The sequence below is a fragment of the Coenobita brevimanus genome, chromosome 93 (assembly GCF_032717465.1).
Source record: "Coenobita brevimanus isolate Jiangsu-jjx chromosome 93, ASM3271746v2, whole genome shotgun sequence".
Classification (NCBI taxonomy): domain Eukaryota; kingdom Metazoa; phylum Arthropoda; class Malacostraca; order Decapoda; family Coenobitidae; genus Coenobita; species Coenobita brevimanus.
In genome coordinates this window covers 25,030,245-25,053,815 of record NC_137046.1, presented here as the reverse complement: position 1 = coordinate 25,053,815, position 23,571 = coordinate 25,030,245, and the positions used below count along the sequence as shown (strand labels likewise).

The window sequence follows — 23,571 nt, the reverse complement described above, 5'->3', positions numbered from 1 at the left end:
CCATGTACAAACAGCTAGATAAGGAGTTTATTACAAGCTCACAGTAAAATAGTCTGCCCATCTCGGCTGCCTGCTATGAACTGACGCAGTAACGCCATCTGCCCAGGCTTGGGCCCTGGGAAAGCGTGCTGACCTAGCAAGTTTAGTGGGGGCATGTATGCATTGGGGGGGGGGACATATATACATCGAGGGTAGACATATTGTGGAGGGGGTACACTACTCCCCCGGGTAGCTGAGATGGTGTCTCCTGACACCAGGAGTTAAATGGTGTTTGATTATAGAAGTAAGGCAGGACCGGGAGGTGTGTACAAGGGATAAGTATGATACAGGGGCAGTAGGGGAGACAGGGCCATGTTGAGGGGAGGGAATTAGAAGGATATATACATATAAGATATACAAGGATTGACATAATGGGAATTACACAATAATAGTTTGGTACATGATAAACAAGGAGTAGATATGAGAGTTCTATTGTTGTTCTTCCTTCATTTTTTTTTTTTTGTATTTTCTGTAGGATACACTGGCACTCAGTAATGCATTAAAGAAATACCATCATTTTCTAGTAGGCAGAGTTCTGTTCACAGGTTGGTTAATTGTCAGATGGCATTGGTAGGCACTGAATGTGAGGGCACTAAGTACGGGGAGTTTCTACGTCGTGTGTAGGGCGTACTATGCCTGTAGCGATTCTGATTTCCTGGAGTCGACGTTCCATTTTTCTGACACAACAATTCACTGCACATATGATGAGTAGAAAACCCATGAAAGCGATAACCACAGGGGGAAACACAACTGTTGGATGAACCCATGAACGGCTGAAGGCCAGAGAAAATTGATCCATAATGAAATCACTGTCATTGAGGAAGGTGAGCATGCGCAAGTTAGGGGAGGTGATGGTAATGTTGGCAGATGGTAGGGTTGAAAGCATGTCGAGTGGTTGAAAGATGTCATAGGAGTGATTACGGACAGCTTGGTGATAGCGAGTGGCGTAAGTGATGACGGACTCTGATTTGACGGTACAATAGTCAGGTGCTTTGTAGAGACCACTAGCGGGGACGGATCAAACCGAAGAACCAGGACACAGGATTGTGACAGAGATGGGAACAGCAAAGAAGAAGTACTGGACATCGTTGAGGTGAGCATCAGGAGCTGGGACAAAAGAACAGGCCGAGTAGATGGAATGGTTGTGAACTAAAGCAGACTCACAGGGTGTAGCACTGCTAGGGAAGATAGCGAAAAGGTGGGCAGCACAGAGACGAGAGGTCGGAGTAAGGGAGGAACAGTGCTGGAGGTCTGTGGAAGAAAGGAAGGCAACGGAAAGATGATCATGGGAGAGGAGGAAATATTCTGAAGGAACAGATACCTGTAACAAGGAGTTGTTGAGGTGGAAAGGGAAGGGAATGATGTGGAAAAGGTTAAAGGTTATGGCAGAACGGAGAGGAAACGGACGACGACGTATGTGGTGAGAAGAGTGGCTTCGAGAACAGGATAATAATATTCAAGGGAGGAGTAGGGGAGGACTGGGGAGAGACCGAAGGTGGAGTGAGCCCATTCCAGGACAGAACGGAGAGCTGAGACAGGAACTAAGTCGGCAGTGACACGTCCATTGATAGCATCGACCAGGATACGAACCAAGGCAGAGACTTGAGACAGGAGAGAGTCAATGGCCAGTTGGAGATTATCCATATTGAGTTGGAGGTAGAAGAACTGAGAGATAACGTTGAGATCTGAAAGGTGGCGTTGTAAGATATCGGTGAAATTGTTTAGAGTGGACGTGACTTCATTGAGTCGGGTTGTGAGCTTCTGTAACATAGTGTGTTGGATTTTAATGACTCGGCGTTGTGATTCTAGGGCTGAAGCTAAATGAGTGAGATCAGATTTGAAGCCAGAAATGTCACGGGCTGTAGCAACGCCAAACAAGCCACTCAGAATCTCACCACCGAAGTCGAAGATACCTCGTTTCACACGAGAACGACCAATGGATGTCGGAATGGAAAATGTGTCATTGAGCTCAGTGAATCTGTTACTTAGGTATTGTAATTGCCAGGAGAGTGGGAGGAAAAGGTTATAGAGATAATCATTCGGGTTGTGTGTCCCCATGAGGGCAGTGAGATGGTTCCTGATTCCGTGGAGCTGGTGCGCGTAGGAAGGTAGGGCAATGGCTATGTCGGCCAGGGACGCAAGATCATAGCGCAAGGAGACCTCACCTCCTGAGCCGACCAAGGCCCCGGGACGTACTCCACCATCGTCCTGACCTGACCCAGACCCCAGGAGGGTCAGCACTGCCAGCAGGGAGATCGCTAACATCGTACCTAGAAAATCAGGGTAGAGTTAATGAGGGAGGTCATGAAGAGGTTGATGGGCAGAGCGCAGTTTGGACTGATATTGATTGGTTGATGAAAGAGCAGGTGGAGGCGGAGAGGAAGGAGACTGAGGGATAGGCGGAGACAAGGTAGACTGAGGGATGGGAGGAGGGGAAGAGGGGGCAGGAGGTTGTGTAAGTGACTCTTCCAACACGAGGCCATGGGGTGCTCACTTTAAGTCATTGATGTGGACCCATCTGGTGTCCTTAGTGGACAGGTCCTGGAGGTGAAATTTGTTGCCTTGTTGAGTGAGGACCCGGTGGGGCCCTGTAAATTTGTCATCCAGCTTAGAGGAACGTGTATGGGAATGAGCAAAGACAAGATCGCCTACATTGATGGTGATAGGAGAGGTGGATTTATGTTGGTGCTGCAGCATGTCCTCCTGAGAGGAAGCCAAAGTGGATTGGACATACTGGTAGATTGTCTGGAAGTTGGCCAATTTTAGTTTAACATAATCATCCATGTTGTAGATGGGTTCTGGCTTTGAGGATAAGAGAGAGTATGGGAGGTCCTTGTCAAAATCAAAGAGGACGAAGAAGGGAGATTCAGCAATGGATGCATTGATGGAGCTATTGATTGAGGATGCCACTTGGGGAATCCAGTCATCCCAGGACGAACTATGGGAGCCTAGATGCCTGAGGCACTCTAAGATTTTTCGGTTGTGGCGTTCTACAAGGCCATTGGAAGCCGGATGGTTAGGCACGACATTGCACTTACTGATATGAAAGCGGCGACAGATCTCATCGAGAAGGCTATTGTTGAATTCCGTACCATTGTCAGTAAGAATGGTATGAGGGGTACTGAACGGGCAAATTACGTGATCTACAAGGGCACGTGCAACGCTCTTCGCGGTCTTGTCGGAGAGGGGTACGAGGACACAGTAGCGGGAGAAGTGGTCGACCGCTATGAACAAGTACTCAGCACCAGATGCTGTGAGAGGGAGTTTTAAGAGATCGATTGAGACAGTTTCCCATGTTCGTGACGGGATTGGGTATTGTAAGAGAGGTGCTGGTAAGCCAGTTGATCCTTTGTGGTGGTGGCAGGAGAGGCAAGAGTCACAGTGGGCATTGATATCGCAGCGCATGGTTGGCCAATAGTATTTGAGACGTGCTTGGCGCAAGCATCGGTCTTTACCTGGATGGGAAGCTTGAGGAGTATTATGAACAATATGAAGAACCTTTGGTATTAGGGCACTGGGGACAACAGGTTGGCGTACTTCGCGATTGGGCATATCTTTGCCTGTTAGCAGTGTTTTCCTATACAAGAGATCATCATCTAGCATGAACTCATCTAGTGATACTGGCAGAGTAGGTAAGGTCGAGGCATCGCCAGATTCTTGGAAATAAATGACTTTGGACCACATGGGGTCTTGGCGCTGAAAGTTTCGAACAACTTCTGACGTTAGTGTAGTGTTTTCAGTTACTTCAGGCTGCAGTGATGTTATAGCTGCTGCTACGTGACGTGAGAGTGCGTCTGCGACTACATTCAACTTGCCTGGTACATATTGAAAAGTGGGATTAAAGTCCTGGATGATGACAGACCATCTAGCTAGTCTACCTGTTAGGATGCGATTCTTGAACAAATCACATAGTGGAAGGTGGTCTGTTTGGATATGCACTGGATAACCATAGACTATATCTCTGAAATGTTTCAAGGACCAGACTACCGCTAGCGCTTCGAGATCTGTGACACTGTAGTTACGTTCAGCGGTTGTAAGGGTGCGACTAGCATACGCTATTACGCGCTTCCTTGATGCTTCATCGAGTTGCATCAAAACGGCACCAAGTCCAGTGCCTGAGGCGTCTGTGCAGAGAAGGAAGGGTGTGGTATAATTAGGGAACGCTAGAACAGGGGCATTTACAAGAGCTGTCTTTAGCTTTTGGAAAGCCTGTGACTGGTCGTTAGTCCAAACAAAGGGCACATTCTGCTTGAGTAAGTGGGTCAGAGGAGCGGCGATCTTTGCATAATCCCGTATGAAGCGACGATAATAGCCACTGAGGCCCAGGAAACTTCGTACAGCTTCGGTAGTGGTAGGTTCTGGGAAGTTAATAATCGCCTTAGTTTTATCCTCATTAGTATGAATGCCTTGTGCATCTACGACATGGCCTAGGAATTTGATTTTCTTTCGCAGGAAGTCACATTTACTGAGATTGATTTTCAGGCCTGCGAGCTGGAGGCGTTCAAAGACTTGCTGGAGTTTGGTAAAATGATCAGGGATGGATTTACTCACAACAATGATATCATCTAGGTAAGCAAAAAGAAAGTGTCCCATCATACCGCTGAAGACTGAATGGATAAGTCGCATGAACACGGAAGGAGCATTTCTCGCACCAAAAGGGAGTCTCTTAAACTGAAAATGTCCGGAAGGGGTGCTAAAGGCTGTAACTGGGCGAGAGGACTCTTCCATTTCGACCTGCCAGTACCCGCCGAGGAGGTCTAAAGATGAAAAGACTACGTTATTTTCACGAAGGGATTCTAGCAAATCAGGGAGGACAGGTAACGGGAAACGGTCTGGAATGGTGACAGAATTGACCTTACGATAGTCGACTACTGGTCTAAAGTTGCCGTCCTTCTTTGGTACTAAGAAAAGTGGGCTATTCCATGGACTGACGGAGGGTTCAATAATGTCTTGGTCTAACATGTTCTGTACCATTTGATCTGTCTGCTTTCTCTGGCTGTGAGGAAAGCGATACGCTGGTATGTAAATCGGCTGAGTTCCTGGTAGTAGTTCAATTGTATGTTTGACAAGGTTTGTTCTACCCATCGGTTCACCGGGTAAGGCAACCACTTTTCTGTACGAGGTCAGAAGGTCGAGGAGTTGAGGCGTATTTTCTGGGAAATCTGTGCAAGTGAGATGTGAGAGCATATCGGGTGAATATGTCGGCGCAGATCCCGTAGAGTTAATTGTACATACACCGATTGGCGTACTATCATCAGTCTGAACAGTAGGAATTGAGGAATCCTGGCACACCTTTATGGCTGCTGGGTATACCAGGAAGTCTCCAATCTTTACACCACTTTTAAGTTTTAGTGGAGCATTTGTGACATTGAGCAAGTACAGGTAGCATAAACTGTCCTCTAAGACTGTACACCATGCTGACTCATAAGTCAAGCCATTCACACAACACGTCTCAGGTAGGGTTAGTACATCCACTCCTTCTTTCGCACCGGCAACACAAACAGAGACTTTGGTGAACTCATGCAGTAACAAAATTGTGCACGTATTCGTTACTGGACGTTTCATCTCTGCGTGTTGGAGAAGATCATTCAGACTGTGTGAGGTAGGTAACTGAGACATGTCTGAGTCAGCGATAGTGTTGTCGGGAGAGGAGGTAAGAGCCATGTTCGAAGGCTGAGATGATGTATCAGGCGACATTGAGGAATTTATGTCCTTGCTCGCAGTCAGTAAAGGAATGATCTCTGTATTCTCAGATGATGATAGTGGTGGTTTGGGCTGGGTTGGACTTTTTGGTAGTGATAGGGACAGAGGTAATTGAAGGACTGATTTGATTGTAAGAACAGGACGAGGACATTTCATAGTGTAAACCGGGAATCCAGAAATGTCTATACTGCCACAAGCGGTAATAATGCAATGGAGTGTTGTGCCATGGTGGAGAAACCAATAAGGGCATCTGCGGGATACTGCAAGTCATTAGTGACATGAAATTCAATGGGGATAGGGGGCAAATCTCTGTGGAGTTTGACTTCAAGGGTGACTCTTCCCTTAACCTTAAACTCTGAGCCTTCGACACCACATAGGCGAATGTCTGGTGGTTCTAGGAAACTGACGTGGTTGTGATGTCGATGAATAATTTGTAAGGAATTTTCGGAGATGAGATTTACTATAGATCCTGTGTCCAAGAAGAATGACGTTGGTATGTCATGACTGCGTCCGAGAATGAGTAAACCCGAGGATGTTACGGGACCTACATGGCGGATGGGGAGTTGGGTGTCTGGTTCTACGTGATATTGGTCCGATACGGGCGCGGCGCTTCCCCCGACTGTTGGCGGTTGAGGTAACGACATTCCTCAGTGGTGTGAGTCGTGCTTGATTTGTGGTATTTGCAGTGTGGACGATGTGAGCAGGAAGGCGTACGCTGTCTGGTTTGGGAGTGAGGACGGCTGTATGTACGGTCGCAACTGGATGCTCGATGTCCAGGATGACCACAGTACCAGCAAAGAATCGAAGATGGTCTGTTCCGTCGGGCGCTAGATTGATCACGACCTGCGGTAGGAGAGCGATGTGTGGCAGGTCTGCCGCGTGTGGTGGGACGGGAGAGAGATTGGTCTGGGGTAGTGGAGGTGTGACAGACTGAAGAGGCCAAGGGTTGAGTGGTGCCCTGACGCGTGTAGTTCGAACCTGTTCTTTCATGAATGGCTTTAGTGACCTGAATAATTTTATCTCCTGGATTGAAACCAATTTCCAAGGCTAGCTCTCGCTGTTTAGGAGTAAGCCAGTGAAGGAATCTGAGGTAACCAATTAAGTCAGCAAAGTTGGTGAGTGAAAGCATTGGAACGCCATTCTTGTCTTCTAACCATTTCGTGCCTACCAGTAATTGGAGCATCTCGCTACTAGTTGCTTTCATGGCGGCGGCAGCTTCGCGGAGCTTGGCATATTGCGCTGGGACGCGCAAGTCCTCATCTAGTTGGTTTAGGAGATTAATGAATCCCATGAGAGACGCGGTATTTGAATGCTGGCAACAAAGGCTGATGAGTTCCGTACGAAAATCAGCAAAGGTACGAATGCTATCGAAATGTCCTGCACGGATCGCGGATCCGATTTCCGATTTACTGTGGTGCAAGCGACCTAGGAGGTAGGCTACTTTGAGCGATTCATCGGTTATTTGTCTATTGTGTATTTCTGTTTCGACTTCTCTGAGGAAATCATAGACAGACCAAGTTGGGTCCTGGCTGGTAAATTTGGGACAACTGGCATCATCGAGATAGATAGACTGTGGAGGGTTGGCCATGGCTGGAAGTGCAGAAGTGGTGGCAGGAGAGGAGTGGGAGAGAGGGAAGGTAGTGGCAGTTAAGGGCGAGCAAGACGGGGTATGAAGGGAGGCAGGAGAGGGAACGACAGGGGAAGGAGTAGAGGAAGAAGAAGGGGGTGTAGAGGCAGGAGTAGAGGAGAAGGTATCTGGATTTACGAGTGTAGGATGGGTAGGAAGTGATTCTGCAGGAAGTGAAACGGGAGTCTCAGGTACAGGGCGGTGGTACTCTTTGCCACTTCGTAAATGAGTGATTGTGTTAGAGTCGGCAGACAGGGTATGGTCATGTGATGTTTCCGGGTCGAGAGGGCTGGGGTTAAGCGGTTGACGTGGAAAGTATGACATTTAATGCAGCAATGGAAAATGAAAGGATGAAGATGGATACGTAGGTGGAAATGTATAAGATAACAATGAGAGAATGGAATACACGAGGTGTGAAAATGAATGAAGGTGCGGGGATGGATGGTTTAAATAAAAGGCGAAGGATGAGATGGAGTATAAATAACGTAGGTGAAGATGAAAACGGGGTAATGGAAATGAAATGGAATATTTACAATAACCAATTTGTAGAGAAAATCGAGGATAATCTCTATAGAAAGGAAAGATATACTATAGTTACACAGTAGAGAGTCGAGATGTATGACCTGCAGGGGTGGCTGGGCGTAGCTGGGCTGGGGCGGGGCGGCGGTGGCGGTGGAGAGACAGCTGGGCAGAGAGGAGAAGAGACGCCGCGATGAATCACCGGCAGGGAGTGGCGGTCTTTGGAGGCTACGTAATGCAGACCAGATGCGGGTGACGGCGGAGGCCAGTGGTGGGTGGTGAGGGCAGATGGTGGTGCAAGGCAGGTGTAGAGCTGTTGAGTTGCAAACGCAGAGAATGGTGGTGGGCAGGCAGTGGGCAGACAGTGATAAGTGGCACCGTGGGGGCAGGAGTTATGATGAGTTCGGAACAGGTGCTGGGAACAGGTACAACAGGTACGTAGGTCGGCGACGGTGACACGTGCGGTCAGGAACAAGGCGTGTGGGTGGGGTTGTTTGAGAGGTGAGCACTGGTGAGAAAAATTGTACACTCGGAAAGCACAGCCAGGTATTACACCACTAGAGGCACTGAGGAGGGGCGAGGCTGGCAGATGTGAGACGTCGTGTATCTTGTGATGTCACTAAATCGGTGGAGGTGGTCAGAATCTGATGGTTCGAAACACCGCTGCTACCAAATGTAACTTGCAATACTTTGGCGATAGAAACTTCGTTTACAAACAGCTAGATAAGGAGTTTATTACAAGCTCACAGTAAAATAGTCTGCCCGTCTCGGCTGCCTGCTATGAACTGACGCAGTAACGCCGTCTGCCCAGGCTTGGGCCCTGGGAAAGCGTGCTGACCAAGCAAGTTTAGTGGGGGCATGTATGCATTGGGGGGGGGACATATATACATCGGGGGTAGACATACTGTGGAGGGGGTACAGATGGACTATGTGGTTGTGTCCATGAATGTAATAGGAAGATTGTTGGACGTGAGAGTTCTGAGAGGGGAGGGTGGAGGTATGTCTGACCACTACCTGGTGGAGGGAAAGTTAAGAGTAGGTAAGAGAGTTAGGTATGCCAGGGAGGTTTTGAAAGTGAGTGAGTTGGATAAAAGAGAGAAAATGATAGAGCATCAGGAGAAATTGAAACATGAGTGGAACACAGTGAAAGATGAGGAAAATGGCAGTGTGGAGGAGGAATGGCTGATGTTTAAGAGTGTTGTGGTGGGGCATGTGGAAGAGGTGTATGGTGTGAGATGTGTGGGTGGTGGTGTAAGAAAAGGAAGTGAATGGTGGTGTGAGGAAGTAAGTATGACCGTGGCTGAGAAGAGACGTGCACATGAAGTGTGGCTGCAGAGGAAGGATGAGGTGTCATATGAGAGATATAAGGAAAAGAGGAATAGGGCGAGAAGGGCTGTGCGTGATGCTAAAGTGGCAGCAGATGAGAGGTGGGGTAGGCGGTTGACTGAGAATTTTTAACAGAATAAGAAAATGTTTTGGAAGGAGGTGAAAAGGGTGCGAAAGGGAGAGTCTGGGAAGGAAGAATGAGTAAAAGCAGAGGATGGAAGGGTGTTTATTGAGATGGATGCAGTAAGGAAGAGATAGGCAGAGTATTTTGAAAGATTGTTAAATGTAGAGGAGGAAAGGGTGGCTGAAATTGTGGCAGATGGAAGGGTGCAAGGAATAAATGTGTTGGGAGAGTTAAATGATTCTTTGATCACGAAGGAGGAAGTGGAGAAGGCAGTAAAGGAGATGAAAACAGGGAAAGCTGCAGGTAAGGATGGGTGTGCTGTGCAATGCCTGAAGGGTGGTGGAGCGACTATTGTTGACTGGGTAGTATGAGTGTTGAATGTGTGCTTTGTGAAAGGTATGGTGCCAATTGACTGGGCAAGTGCTTGTGTGGTCCCGTTGTATAAAGGCAAGGGTAATAGGTATGGATGTACCAGCTTTAGGGTATAAGTCTGTTGAGTGTTGTAGGTAAGGTGTATGGTAGGGTGTTAATAAAGAGAGTTAGAGAGGGTACAGAGGGAGTGATTGGTGATAAGCAGTGTGGCTTTATGAGAGGGATGGGATGCATGGATCAGGTGTTTGCTGTGAGACAAGTGTGTGAAAAGTATTTAGCGAAAAGCAAGGATGTGTTTTGGGCATTCATGGATTTAGGGAAAGCGTATGATAGAATTGATAGAGAGGCTTTGTGGAATGTTTTAAGATTGTATGGACTTGATTGTAGGTTACTAAAAGGGGTGAAAAGTTTTTATGTAAATAGTAGGGCTTGAGTAAGACTGGGAAATACTGTGAGTGATTGGTTTCCTGCGGCAGGGATGTGTGATGTCGCCTTGGTTGTTTAACATTTATATGGGATGGTGTTTTAAAGGAGGTGAATGCAAGAGTTTTAGGTGGTCTGAGTCTGGTAAATGTTGATGGTAGAGAGTGGAATCTGAAGCAGCTGCTGTTTGCAGATGATACTGCATTGGTGCCTGATTCAGAGGAGAGATTGAGACAGTTGGTAGAGGAGTTGGAAGGGTGTGTAAAAGAAGGAAATTGAAAGTAAATGAGAATAAGAGTAAAGTGATGAAGTGTACGAGGTCGGTAAATGGTGGGAGGATGAATATAGTTTTGAATGGTGAGTTGTTGTGGAGGTAGAGTGTTTTAAGTACTTAGGGTCACATGTTGCTGTGGATGGAAGAATAGATGCAGAAGTGAAGTTTAGAATAAATGAAGTAGGAAAGGTGCTGGGAGGAATGAAAAAAGTGTTTAGATGTCGTTCGCTTAGAATGGATGTAAAGAGAAGGCTGTATGAGGGTGTTGTAGTACCGACTGCGTTATATGGGGCTGAAACATGGAATATGTGTGTAGCAGAGAGGAAAAGTTTGAATGTAATGGAGATGAGGTGTCTGAGAAGCATGTGTGGAGTGATGTGTATGGATCGAGTGAGAAATGATGAAGTGCTATGGAGAACTGGAGTTGTTCGAGAGATGGTTTATCGAGTTGAGCAGAGGATGTTGTGATTGTGTGGGCATATGGAGAGAATGGATAATGAGCGGTTGGTAAAAAAGATAACTAGATCTGATGTGAGAGGTGTACGGCTGAGAGGGAGACCACAAACAGGATGGATGGACAGTGTGAAGAGAGCGTTGGATGCAAAAGGGATGTCTGTTGAGCAAGGAAGAGTGGCTGTGCGTAACGGAAATAAAAGGAGAGAAATTGTGAATGAATAAATGACGATGCAGCCCTGAGGGGATATTCTCCCGCATTTGGTCTGATCAGCTAATCAGGTTAGGTGCAGGTAAGGGGATGGGTCTATTATGATGTGACAGGGGTAAACCAGCTCTGCTGTCGGGCCCTGCTGTGGATGTCACTGATTGCATTGCGCAGTTGACCCTCTTGAGGTGTGGTGCGGTTCGGATCTGTCCCTTCTCCCCTTTCGGGCTAAGATGCGAATGAATGTGTTTGAGTGGATGAGGAAATTGGGAGTGTGTCGTCCTGTCTCGGCTACCTCCCATTCCTTGGGGGAAGCAGCCTAGGTATATAGATAGATAGATAGACCTCAGATCATGACACTGCAGCATTTTCTGTATCTAAATCTTTACTGCCTGATTCAAGAAAACTATGCCTCCCACGTAACTGCACCTTTCGTAAAATATACAATAGGAGCTTCTCTTCACTCAAGCTCTTCAAAACCTACCCACAGTCCACTGCTGTCATCAGCATAAAGCATGTGCATGAAGTGGCATGATGGAAATATTGGTAATTTAGCTTTTATAGGCAATACGAGTAGATTTAAGGATTCAAAATGCTGGAAAGGTTATTGATATATCACAGGAAATGTCATCCATTTAGAAAACCTACCGGTACTTTATATTTTTGTTTTTATTGATAATTGATTTGTATGTCTAATAAAGAACATACGATGGATGCAATGCCATAACAGCACAATGTAAGCAGTATATTATTAACAATTATCTTCATAAATGAAAACTGCAAAAACGCGTACCCTATTAAGATAATAATAAATGGAAGTAAAAATAAGCTGCGAATACTAATTTATTTTCCGTTTGCATGAAGATGGGCGAAGGGAGGAGGAGGTGGATCTATCTATCTATCTATTGCCAGACGCCTTAATCCCGTAAGGGGTGGCCACAAACAAATCGCCTCCATGCCACTCGATCTCCCGCCATTTCACTGCCCTGCTCCCAGCTCACACCCCCTTCTCTTATATACCTCTCCACTCCGTCCCTCCATATCATCCTCGGCCTCGCCCTTCACCTCACTCACAAAGACTCTCCTCGTCAGTCTCTCGCTGTTCATCCCCATACACATGGCCAAACCACCTCAGTGTATTTCTCCAAATGATTTCTATCACATCCACATCCACACCATAACGTTCCTTCACTTCCTCATTTGTCAGTCTGTCTCTCCATGTAACTCCACATGCTCCTCTCAGATAACTCATACCCACTGCTCTCACTCTTGATTTGTGTCCTTCCAAAAACGTCGAGGCTTCACTTCCATACGCTAGAGCTGGTATCACAATACTGTCGTGCAGCAACCTCTTTATTTCCATTCTCATTTCCCCGTTTCTTTTGCTTTCAAAGAACCAGCAGCCTCTCTTCGTTATTTTACCTTTTCAAGCTCTTCATCCTCTAAACTTCCATCCTTACTCATCACACTACCTACTTAAACACACTCACATTTTCCATTTCCCCATCATCGAACCTCACTATACATCCTGTGACTTCATTTCTCTCAAAAACCATAACTTTATTCTTCCCTACATTCATTTTAGATTCCGTTTCTTACACATTTTTCCAAACTCATTCACGAAGCCTTGTAGTTCCCCTTCGTCATCACTTAACAATACAGTATCATCTGCAAACAATTTACACCGTGGGCTAGATAGGCCCCTCGTGCACCCCCCCCCCCCACAACTTAACTTCATAGCATTTTTCTGAAGCCTTGTTATGTCCCCAGCATGGAATGGACAACTAACAGTGAATAAACTGGGATACACTGGGTGATTTGAGCACATTTATACGTTTACCGTAAAACCCGGGATTTCGCGTCTCCCGCAGACCTCTGAGTATACATGTTTTTCCTAAGACTGTAAATCGCTCCTAATGATGTTTATAATGACATATTTGGTACCAAGGGAAAGGAAATTTTTTCTGCTATTCAGAAATCAGTAATTGGTTATAGTATCTTCCACACAAAGCAGGATGCCTGACATTATTTTGCCATAACCAGTAACAAATTTTACAAGGATGCTTGGCTAACAATACTCTTTATAAGTACCTTTGAAGCTCCATTCCCTGATATCCGGTTCAGATCATCTGTTATCATAAAGCTTTAAAATGTTCTCTTCATCAAAGTCACATTTAACAATTTATAAAGTAAGATTGAAGGTGTTTTAGGAGCATTTTGCAGTTTTGTGACCATGAAAATCATGAAACAGCTAGGTTAGTGACCTATTACATTTATGGTTTTCTTGGAGGTATATATTGCCCACATTCCCCTAACATATTCTCCTTATTTATAAAATATTCTCGGGTACTAATGCCTTATATTTTATACAGGAATGATAATATTAACATGTGAAGCATGGCCGAAGTCAAGGAACCACCAAAGAAAAAGAAGAGCGATGATTCAAAGACGTGCGTCACACATGTTAATGGACTGAAATATGGTGAAATAAAACTGTTTCCAGAAATAAAGAATCCTGAGGAACCTTTATTAGACTACAGAATGTCAAAGCTAGACGACAGACACAACCTCCTGGCCCTGTTCACTGGATGGATGATGACATGTATCCTCATCCCACAAGCCATCGAGCCTCATCATGGCTATCATACGGTATGTTACAATAGATTCACTGCCAATCTGGACCGTCTGAAGGATGAACACGCAGATCAAGAACCCTCTACTTCCTATAGACCTAAAAGATCTTATGATATGGGTTTATTCAAACCAGATTGCATATTTTGTGGGTCTGAGAACCCCAAGATAATGAAGAGAAAGCAATCGTGGACCACAGAAGGGCTCTGCATTTTTGAGATAGAAGGCTGGAAGAACATTCTTGAGGAAGCTGAAAGGAAAGGAGATGAAACTCTGTTAAGGCGAATTCGTGGGCACGATCTCTTTGCTGTGGAAGCAAAATACCACCGTTCATGTCGCTGCAGTTATATCCTAGATCCAACCAAGTGTTGGAGTAAACGATGACAAGAGACAAAACCAGAAAAAAATGGAAGAAGTGCATTGGAAAATATCTGAATATATATGTGAGAAAATCCAACAATAAATCATTCAAGACATGCAAGTTATGATGTTAGAGGACCTTCGAAAGCTCTACATTGAAAGACTATTTGAAACAGAATTCCCAAACCCCGATTTTAGAGGAGAAAACCTTAGACTCAAACTATGCAAACATGAAGTATTCAAAAATTGCTTGGGTGTCTTTCCTCTAGGAATGTTCAAGTCTTATCTGATATACAGTAAGGACATCGACATCAACACAGCAATGAAAAGATCCTATGAACTTGGGTCCAGAGATGTACTAGCTGAAGTTGCTACTCATATACGTCATGTAATAATATAACAATAAATAATATTATACAATGAACACTGACTACCGTTAGAAGAGATTTTATCCATTACTGTAGATGAAAGCACCATAAACTATCACAGCAAAGAGATCGTGCCCACGAATTCGTCTTAACAGAGTTTCATCTCCTTTCCTTTCAGCTTCCTCAAGAATGTTCTTCCAGCCTTCTCTCTCAAAAAAGCAGAGCCCTTCTGTGGTCCACGATTGCTTTCTTTTCATTATCTTGGGGTTCTCAGACCCACAAAATATGCAATCTGGTTTGAATAAACCCATATCATAAGATCTTTTAGGTCTATAGGAAGTAGAGGGTTCTTGATCTGCGTGTTCATCCTTCAGACGGTCCAGATTGGCAGTGAATCTATTGTAACATACCGTATGATAGCCATGATGAGGCTCGATGGCTTGTGGGATGAGGATACATGTCATCATCCATCCTGTGAACAGGGCCAGGAGGTTGTGTCTGTCGTCTAGCTTTGACATTCTGTAGTCTAATAAAGGTTCCTCAGGATTCTTTATTTCTGGAAACAGTTTTATTTCACCATATTTCAGTCCATTAACATGTGTGACGCACGTCTTTGAATCATCGCTCTTCTTTTTCTTTGATGGTTCCTTGACTTCGGCCATGCTTCACATGTTAATATTATCATTCCTGTATAAAATATAAGGCATTAGTACCCGAGAATATTTTATAAATAAGGAGAATATGTTAGGGGAATGTGGGCAATATATACCTCCAAGAAAACCATAAATGTAATAGGTCACTAACCTAGCTGTTTCATGATTTTCATGGTCACAAAACTGCAAAATGCTCCTAAAACACCTTCAATCTTACTTTATATATTGTTAAATGTGACTTTGATGAAGAGAACATTTTAAAGCTTTATGATAACAGATGATCTGAACCGGATATCAGGGAATGGAGCTTCAAAGGTACTTATAAAGAGTATTGTTAGCCAAGCATCCTTGTAAAATTAGTTATAATTTGGTTATGGCAAAATAATGTCAGGCATCCTGCTTTGTGTGGAAGATACAATAACCAATTATTGATTTCTGAATAGCAGAAAAAATTTCCTTTCCCTTGGTACCAAATATGTCATTATAAACATCATTAGGAGCGATTTACAGTCTTAGGAAAAACATGTATTCTCAGAGGTCTGCGGGAGACGCGAAATCCCGGGTTTTACGGTAAACGTATAAATGTGCTCAAATCACCCAGTGTATCCCAGTTTATTCACTGTTAGTTGTCCATTCCATGTTGGGGACATAACAAGGCTTCAGAAAAATGCTATGAAGTTAAGTTGTGGGGGGGGGGTGCACGAGGGGCCTATCTAGCCCACGGACTAATTGTATAGGGCAGTGGTACTCAAATGGCGGACCGCGGTCCAAATCCGGACCGTGAGGGGCTTGGGTACGGACCCCAGCCACTTCCATAATTCAATGTACAGTATCGCCGTCGAATGAAAGAAACAGTATTTGGCATCTCTGGATGAGTTATGTTCACAGTACGGCTCAAATAAATATAATTTCAACGGGTTGTCAGTTATGTTTAAGTACTGCTGTAATACCAACCTGTCCACTTGATGGTTAGGCCTACAATGCAGACGAGTGACCTGATCAACACAGAAGCTGCTGATTTTGCCAACTACTCTAGATGCTCACATCAAAGTAACGTGAGTTTCATAATACTGAATAAAATATCATCACTGTGATCTTGTCAGCACTAAATATTGGTAACATGAGAACAGGATTCCTAGCCATAGGAATTCTGTATTTAGCAAGTAGCGCTGCACGTAGCTACTTATACCCACAGATTGTTGTCATTGGCTTGTTCAGTTGATGAACTGACAGAAAGATACTGATAAAGGTTGAGACTGGTTAATGATGAACGGTATGGTGCTGAAGTGGTGGTGGTGCTAAAGTGACTGTGCTTATGTAGGGACGGTAATTGTAATGTGGGCAACAGAATGTCGTTTTGTCTCTGTAAGAGGGTGGGAGTCTGGAGAATAGATTTCTGTGTCACATTTTAACCACCTTAACAAAAAAAGAGAATATGTACTTTAAAGCCTATTTCAATTTTGCCCAGGGTATTAAATTTCTGCACAGTTACGGTATATTTTAAAGAACTAGTTACTCTTCATCCTAAAATAAATGCAAGTATTTTATTCCACTATTAATATTAAAAACATGATTTTACATCTGGACCTCTGCCACATCGGAAGATAGTATGACTGGACCTTCATAGAAAGTGGTTGAGGAACCCTGGTATAGGGAGTTTCTAAACGTTGCCCTCTCTCATTAAAGCTGCTCCATCATCCACTGCCCTACTTTTTATGACTTTTATAACCCCATCTATATACAGACTGAGCAACCATGGAGACATGACACATCCCTGTTTGAATCCGTCATTCAAATAGAAAAAATTCTCTCAGCCCACTATCCACACACACTGCAGCTTTAGCCCCCTCATACATACTCCTCACGGTATTCAACAACTTTCCATTTACTCCATATATTCTTAATATTTTCCAAATTCCTTGTCTATCCACCCTGTCACATGCTATCTCCAAATCCATGAAGGACGCAAACAACTTCTTTACCTTCTCCAGAAACTTTTCCACTAAAAACCTAAAAATGCATATCTGATCTATGCAAACTCTTCCCTTCCTAAAACCTCCCTGTTCTTCGCCACCTAATTCCTCTGTTTTTTTCCTAACTCTGACAATATGTATCCTACCATACACTTTTCTTATTACGCTAAGAGGGTAAATGCTCATATGACTACCACACACACTTCTTTTTCCATTTTTCCACTGTACATTTGAATATTAATACCTGACTTCCAATCCTGCGGGACTCTACCTTCCTCCTAGGCCAATCTGCATATCTTCCATATCCAAACTACTACTATCTCTCACCCGTTCTTCAGCATTTCATCATACACTCGATAAATTCCTGGGACTTTCCCAATTTTGACTTACTTCATTTCTTCCACTGCTTCCATCCTACAAATTTCTTTCTCCCTTCTCAGCTCCCTCCTCCTCCCAATGATTCCCTAGCCACTTATCCTCACATCACTTTCATTGTCTATGTTTAACAGTTCCTGAAAGTGTTCTCTCCATCTGCTCACTTTTTTTCCCTTCTCCACGAGCAATCTACCATTTTCATCCTTCACTCCCCGACTAACTTATTTATCACCCTGTCTAACTCTCTTTACCTCTTTCCAGAACATTTTCTTACATTCCGACCACTTTACACTCAAATTCCTTCCAAATTCTCCATTCACGCTCTTCTTACTCCCTCATACTAATCTTTTCACCTCTCTCTTCCTCTGCATATACCTCTCTCTTCTGTCTCTCAACTTCCTTCACACCCCTGGTTCCCATCCACATACTATATACATTCTTTTTTTGTGCCATAGCTATTCTCACCTCCTTATTCCACCATGCTGTTCCCTGTATCCCCTTTCGTTTTCTCTTCACCCGACACGCCACCTCACATGCTGCAGATTTCTTCTGTGAATATCTTACGCACACCTTCCACGTCCCCCATCTGCTCCAAATCATATTTACCCAATCGGTCATCCAGTTCTCTCTTACATTCTACCTTTTCTCCATCATCTTGCAACCTTTCTACCTTCATTGTATGGGCTACGTCTTCCTGTTCTTCCTTCCTTCCATTCCTCCATTACACTTAAACCTTGCCTTTCACTACCACCACATGGTGGTCAGAAAGTCCACTCCCACAACCTCTGTACGCTCTTGCATTGATTACTCACCTTCTCATTCTGTCATGCACACACACACATAATCAGTCACTGCCTTCTGTTTGTTCAGTTCACCACCCACCCTCCTCATCCCTCCCCACATACACCAGTGGATCATTGTGTTTCTATAGATGGTATTGGCTATCACCAACCCCCTCCCCACACAAATGTCCACCGGAGCACTGCCTTTCTTATCTACTTCTGCAGGCACACCCCACTCACCAGCTAATACATACACCTTCACATTCCCTACTTTTCCATTCACATCTTCGATCAAATACACTCTTTCATTCCTTTCAAACTCTTCCATGTACGCTTCCACATTCTTTCACTCTGCTTGTACGAACTTGGGTTAGTGCATACTTACAGACAATCTCCCACATCTGGCGTCTCACTTTCAGTCTTGCCCACACAATCCTTGAACCAATTGATCTATATTCTCTAATATTCTCCTTCCGTCTCTTGCACACATCAATACATACTCCTTCTTTTGCCCTTTCATTCTCACCTACTCCCGTGCATATACCCCTTCCATACTTCCACTATTTCACACTCTCACCTTTCTATTTAGTCTCAGTTATTCCACACGTTCGGCTTTTGCACCCTCAAGTACCTGGACAATCTCTTTCACCTCATCATTCGCACTCTTTACATTTCATGTCGCAATTCGTACCAACTCCTTTGTTCAGTCATTAGTCGTCACCTGTTGTTCAGTCCTGGTCCGATGCTTCTTGTTTGTATTTTTATTTAGTTATTTTCCCGGGAAGGAGCACTAACCCTCCGCCAAACCACTTGTTGTCACGTAGGGAACATATGTTGGTTGGTTTTAAGGCTACCACCCAGCGTTGTAAATGATTTCCCATTATAGGAAATTGTTTGGCTTGCCACTCAGTGTGGAGCTGCCCTAAAATATAGTACCGCTACAAAAAGTGGGCCACCTAAATCATATCCAGCCTATGGCCTTAACAGTGTGTGGCTGACGAAGTGCTAGAATGCTAACTTGGAGTAACAGAAGGGAGAAAAATTATGAGCAATGCTTAAAAAAAAAAATCTTTTAGGCCTGCTTATCGAAATCTCTGTGGAAGAATTTTGAAACAGGTTATTAGTTCTTCACAATCAGCTTTTAAATATCACCATGCATCATTAATTGGATATAGAACTTGCGGACATACAAACAACACAGGAATTTTTAGGTACATAACTGATGCCTCGTAGCCAATCACTTGCTGATACATTTAATTTATGTTCTCAGCTTCGATATATTCGTCCCGGAAGACGCTCCTGCAGACAGTCCCTTTCTGTCTATGTCCCCGGCGTTCCGTAAACTCTGTCCTGACGCCGACCCCAAGGACGGCGTCTACCTACAGTTGTCAGAGGCGCTGCCTGATCCTCGCACCATCAAGACACACCTGTCCTTGTCACTCTTTCACCCATCGCTTCTCGACACAGTTAAGGTACGAGCAGTTTCTGTCATATACATACATATAGACAGATAGATAGGTAGGTAGATAGAGATATAGATATAGATGTAGATATATAGATGGACAGGTAGATAGATACAGATATTGATGTAGATATATACATAGTTATTGATATAGATGTAGATAGATAGATCAAATCAGGTCAGATCAAATCACAGCCTGTAATTGTCCACAGTCCACTGCAGGACAATGGCCTCTCCCAAACGTTTGGGAAGAAAATAAATATTACCCTGCCAGGATGTTTAATCTCTCAGGATGGGACAGTGCTTTAAATCTGACTACTGCTACATTGCAGCACTCAAGCCTCCTCACCACTGTATGGCAACACTCCACAAACTTAAAAGGGTCTAAAGAGAGGTGGGAGTCGAGGTGGCCCCTTCATCCTCCTTTTCACACTCCTCTCCCCGACCTCCGAAAGGTAATCTTTCCTTGGGCACAGGCTCCTGTTCAAGAGGTTCGGGAGAGGTGGACGATGAGATGGCCTCTGCCACCCTCCTGTGTGCCCCCCTTGTCCCCTACCCCTGAAGGAGGAAGTGAGGGAGGAAAACAATCAATACACTCATACTAGCAGGCTTATAACTCAAGAGGTGGGAATGCATTAAGTCTAACTGTTGCTGATAGGCACCTCCTGCTTGGTTGCACATATCCAGTCTGGCCCACTTAGGTCGAATCATACTCAACCCTGGTCACCACTGCAAGGTGGTATTCATTCACACACACACACACACACACACACACACACACACACGTACATACATACATCTATTGCCAGATGCCCCAGTCCCGCAAGGGGTGGCTACAAACAAATCGCCTCCATGTCGCCCTGTCCCTCGCCATTTCACTGCCCTGCTCCAAGCTCACAGACCCCTCTCTCATATACCTCTCCACTCCATACCTCCGTCTCATCCTTGGTCTCCCCCTGCCTCTCCTCCCCCTCGACCTTACTCACATACATTCCCCTCGTCAGTCTCTCACTCTCCATCCTCTCCACATGGCCAAACCATCTGTGTGTGTTTCTCCTAACGCTTCCTATCACATCCACATCCACACCACAACAATCTTTCACTTCCTCATTTGTCAGTCTGTCTCTCAATGTGACTCTACATGCTCCTTTCAAATAACTCAATTCCACAGCTCTCACTCTTCGCTTCTGTCCTTATAACAAGTTCCAAACTTCACTTCCATACGTTAAAGTTGTTATCACAATACTGTCATGTAGTAACTTTTTCACTTCCATGCTCACTTCCCTGTTTCTTATCACTGCTTTCAAGGAACCAGCAACCTTTCTTCCCTGTTCTATCCTTTCAAGCACTTAACCCTCTAAACTTCCATCCTTACTCATCACACTATCCAAGTACTTAAACGCACTCACATCTTCCATTTCCTCCTCATCCAATCTCTCTGTACATTCACTGACTTCACCTCTCTCGAAGACCATAACTTTACTCTTCCCTACATTCGCCTTTGGATTCCGTTTCTTACATACTCTTCCAAACTCATCCACCAATCCTTGCAGCTCCCATTCGCCTTCACTTAACAACACAGTATCATCTGCAAACAACAGTACAGGGAGTTTCCAAACATTGTCCTGTCTCATTAGTGCCTCTCTAATATCCACTGCTCTACCTTGTATCTCTTTATAACCCCATCCATGTACACTGAGCAACCATGGAGACATGACACATCCTTGTTTGAATCCAACCTTCAAATAGAAAAATGCACTCAGTTCACTATCCACACGCACTGCAGCCTTAGCACACTCATACATACTCTTTACGGCATTCAAAATCTTCCCATCTACTAGATATATATTTAATACTTTCCACAGTCCTTGTCTATCCACCCTGTCATATGCTTTCTCCAAATCCATGAAGGCTGCATACAACTTCTTTCCCCTCTCTAGAAACTTTTCCATTAAAGATCTAAGAATGATTATCTGATCTACACAACCTCTTCCCTTCCTAAAACCTCCCTGTTCTTCTCCAATTAATTCCGCTGTTATTTCCCTAACTGTCAATAAGTATCATACCATATACTTTTCCTGTTAAAATATGAAGGCAAATGCCCCTAGTATTACCACATACTTCTTTTCCCCTTTTCCTGACTTCCAATCCTCCGGGACTCTACCCTTCTCCCTGGCCAATCTGCACATCTTCCATATCCATTCTACTACCATCTTTCCCCCATGCTTCAGCATTTCACCACATAGTCTATCAGTTCCTGGGGCTTTCCCCATTTTATCTTTCTTCATCGCTTCCACAACTTCCATCCTACTGATTTCTTCTTCTCTTCTCACATCCCTCCGTCTCCCAGCCATTCCCCAGCCACTTATACTCGCATTATATTAATTTCTATGTTAACAGTTCGTTAAAGTGTTTTCTGCATCTACTCACTTTTTCTACCTTCTCCACTAGTATTCTTCCATTTTTATCTTTCACTCCCCTGTCTAACTCTCTTTACCTCTTTCCAGAACATTTTTACATTCCCTCCACTTTACACTCAGATTCCTTCCAAATTCCTCATCCATTCACTTCTTACTCTCTCCTACTAACCTTTTCACCTTTTTCTTCCTCTCTACATACAACTCTCTCTTCTGTATCTTAACTTCTTCCATTGCCCTCTTTCTCATCCACTCATCATATGCTTTCTTCTTTTGTGCCACAGCCTCTCTCACCTTTTCATTCTACATGCTGTTCCCTGGACCCCCTTTCGTCTTCAGTTCACCCCACACACCACCTCACATGCTGCAGAGATTTCTTCTGTGAATATCTTGCACACACCCTCCACGTCCCCCATCTGCTCCAATCCATATTTACCTAATCGCTCCTCCACTTCCCTTTTATATTCTGCCCTTTTTTCATCCTCTTATAACCTTTCCACCCTCCTTGTATGAGCTTCACACACACACACACACACACACACACACACACACACACACACACACATATATATATATATATATATATATATATATATATATATACAAAAAATATATATATATATATATATATATATATATATATATATATATATATATGGTAGGGGGATGAATATAGTTTTGAATGGCGAGTTGCTTGAGGAGGTAGACTGAATGGCGAGTTGCTTGAGGAGGTAGACTGTTTTAAATATCATGGGTCACATGTTGCTGTGGATGGAAGAATAGATGCTGAACTGAAATTTAGAATAAATGAAGTAGGAAAGGTGCTGGGAGGAATGAAAAAAGTGTTTAGATGTCGTTCGCTTAGAATGAATGTAAAGAGAAGGCTGTATGAGGGTGTTGTGGTACCGACTGCGTTATATGGGGCTGAAACATGGAATATGGGTGTGGCAGAGAGGAAAAGTTTGAATGTAATGGAGATGAGGTGTCTGAGGAGTATGTGTGGAGTGACGCGTATGGATCAAGTGCGAAATGATGAAGTGCGATGGAGAACTGGAGTTGTTCGGGAGATGGCTGGTAGAGTTGAGCAGAGGGTGTTGCGATGGTTTGGGCATATGGAGAGAATGGATAATGAGCGATTGGCGAAAAAGATAACTAGATCTGATGTGAGAGGTGTATGGCTGAGAGGAAGACCACGAATAGGATGGATGGACAGTGTGAAGAGAGCGCTGGATGCGAGAGGGAGATGTCTGTTGAGCAAGGAAGAGTGGCTGTGCGTGACAGAAATAAATGGAGAGAAATTGTGAATAAATAAGTGATGACGCAGCCCTGAGGGGATATTCTCCCGCATTTGGTCTGATCAGCTAGTCAGGTCATGTGCGGGTAAGGGGATGGGTCTGTTATGATGTGGCAGGGGTAAACCATCTCTGCTGTCATGCCTTGCTGCGGATGTCACTGATTGCACTGCACGGTTGACCCTTGTGT

General features: G+C 44.4%; 1 protein-coding gene across 1 annotated transcript in view; it reads left to right on the top strand.

Moving 5' to 3' along the window:
* LOC145412385 (sulfotransferase 1A1-like) overlaps positions 1–23,571 on the top strand; it is a 238,192-nt gene that overhangs the window by 124,530 nt on the left and 90,091 nt on the right. Inside the window, exon 4 of the mRNA XM_080282274.1 lies at positions 19,481–19,682. Within this exon, the coding sequence (XP_080138400.1) occupies positions 19,481–19,682 (202 nt within the window). The remainder of the gene's footprint in view (positions 1–19,480; positions 19,683–23,571) is intronic.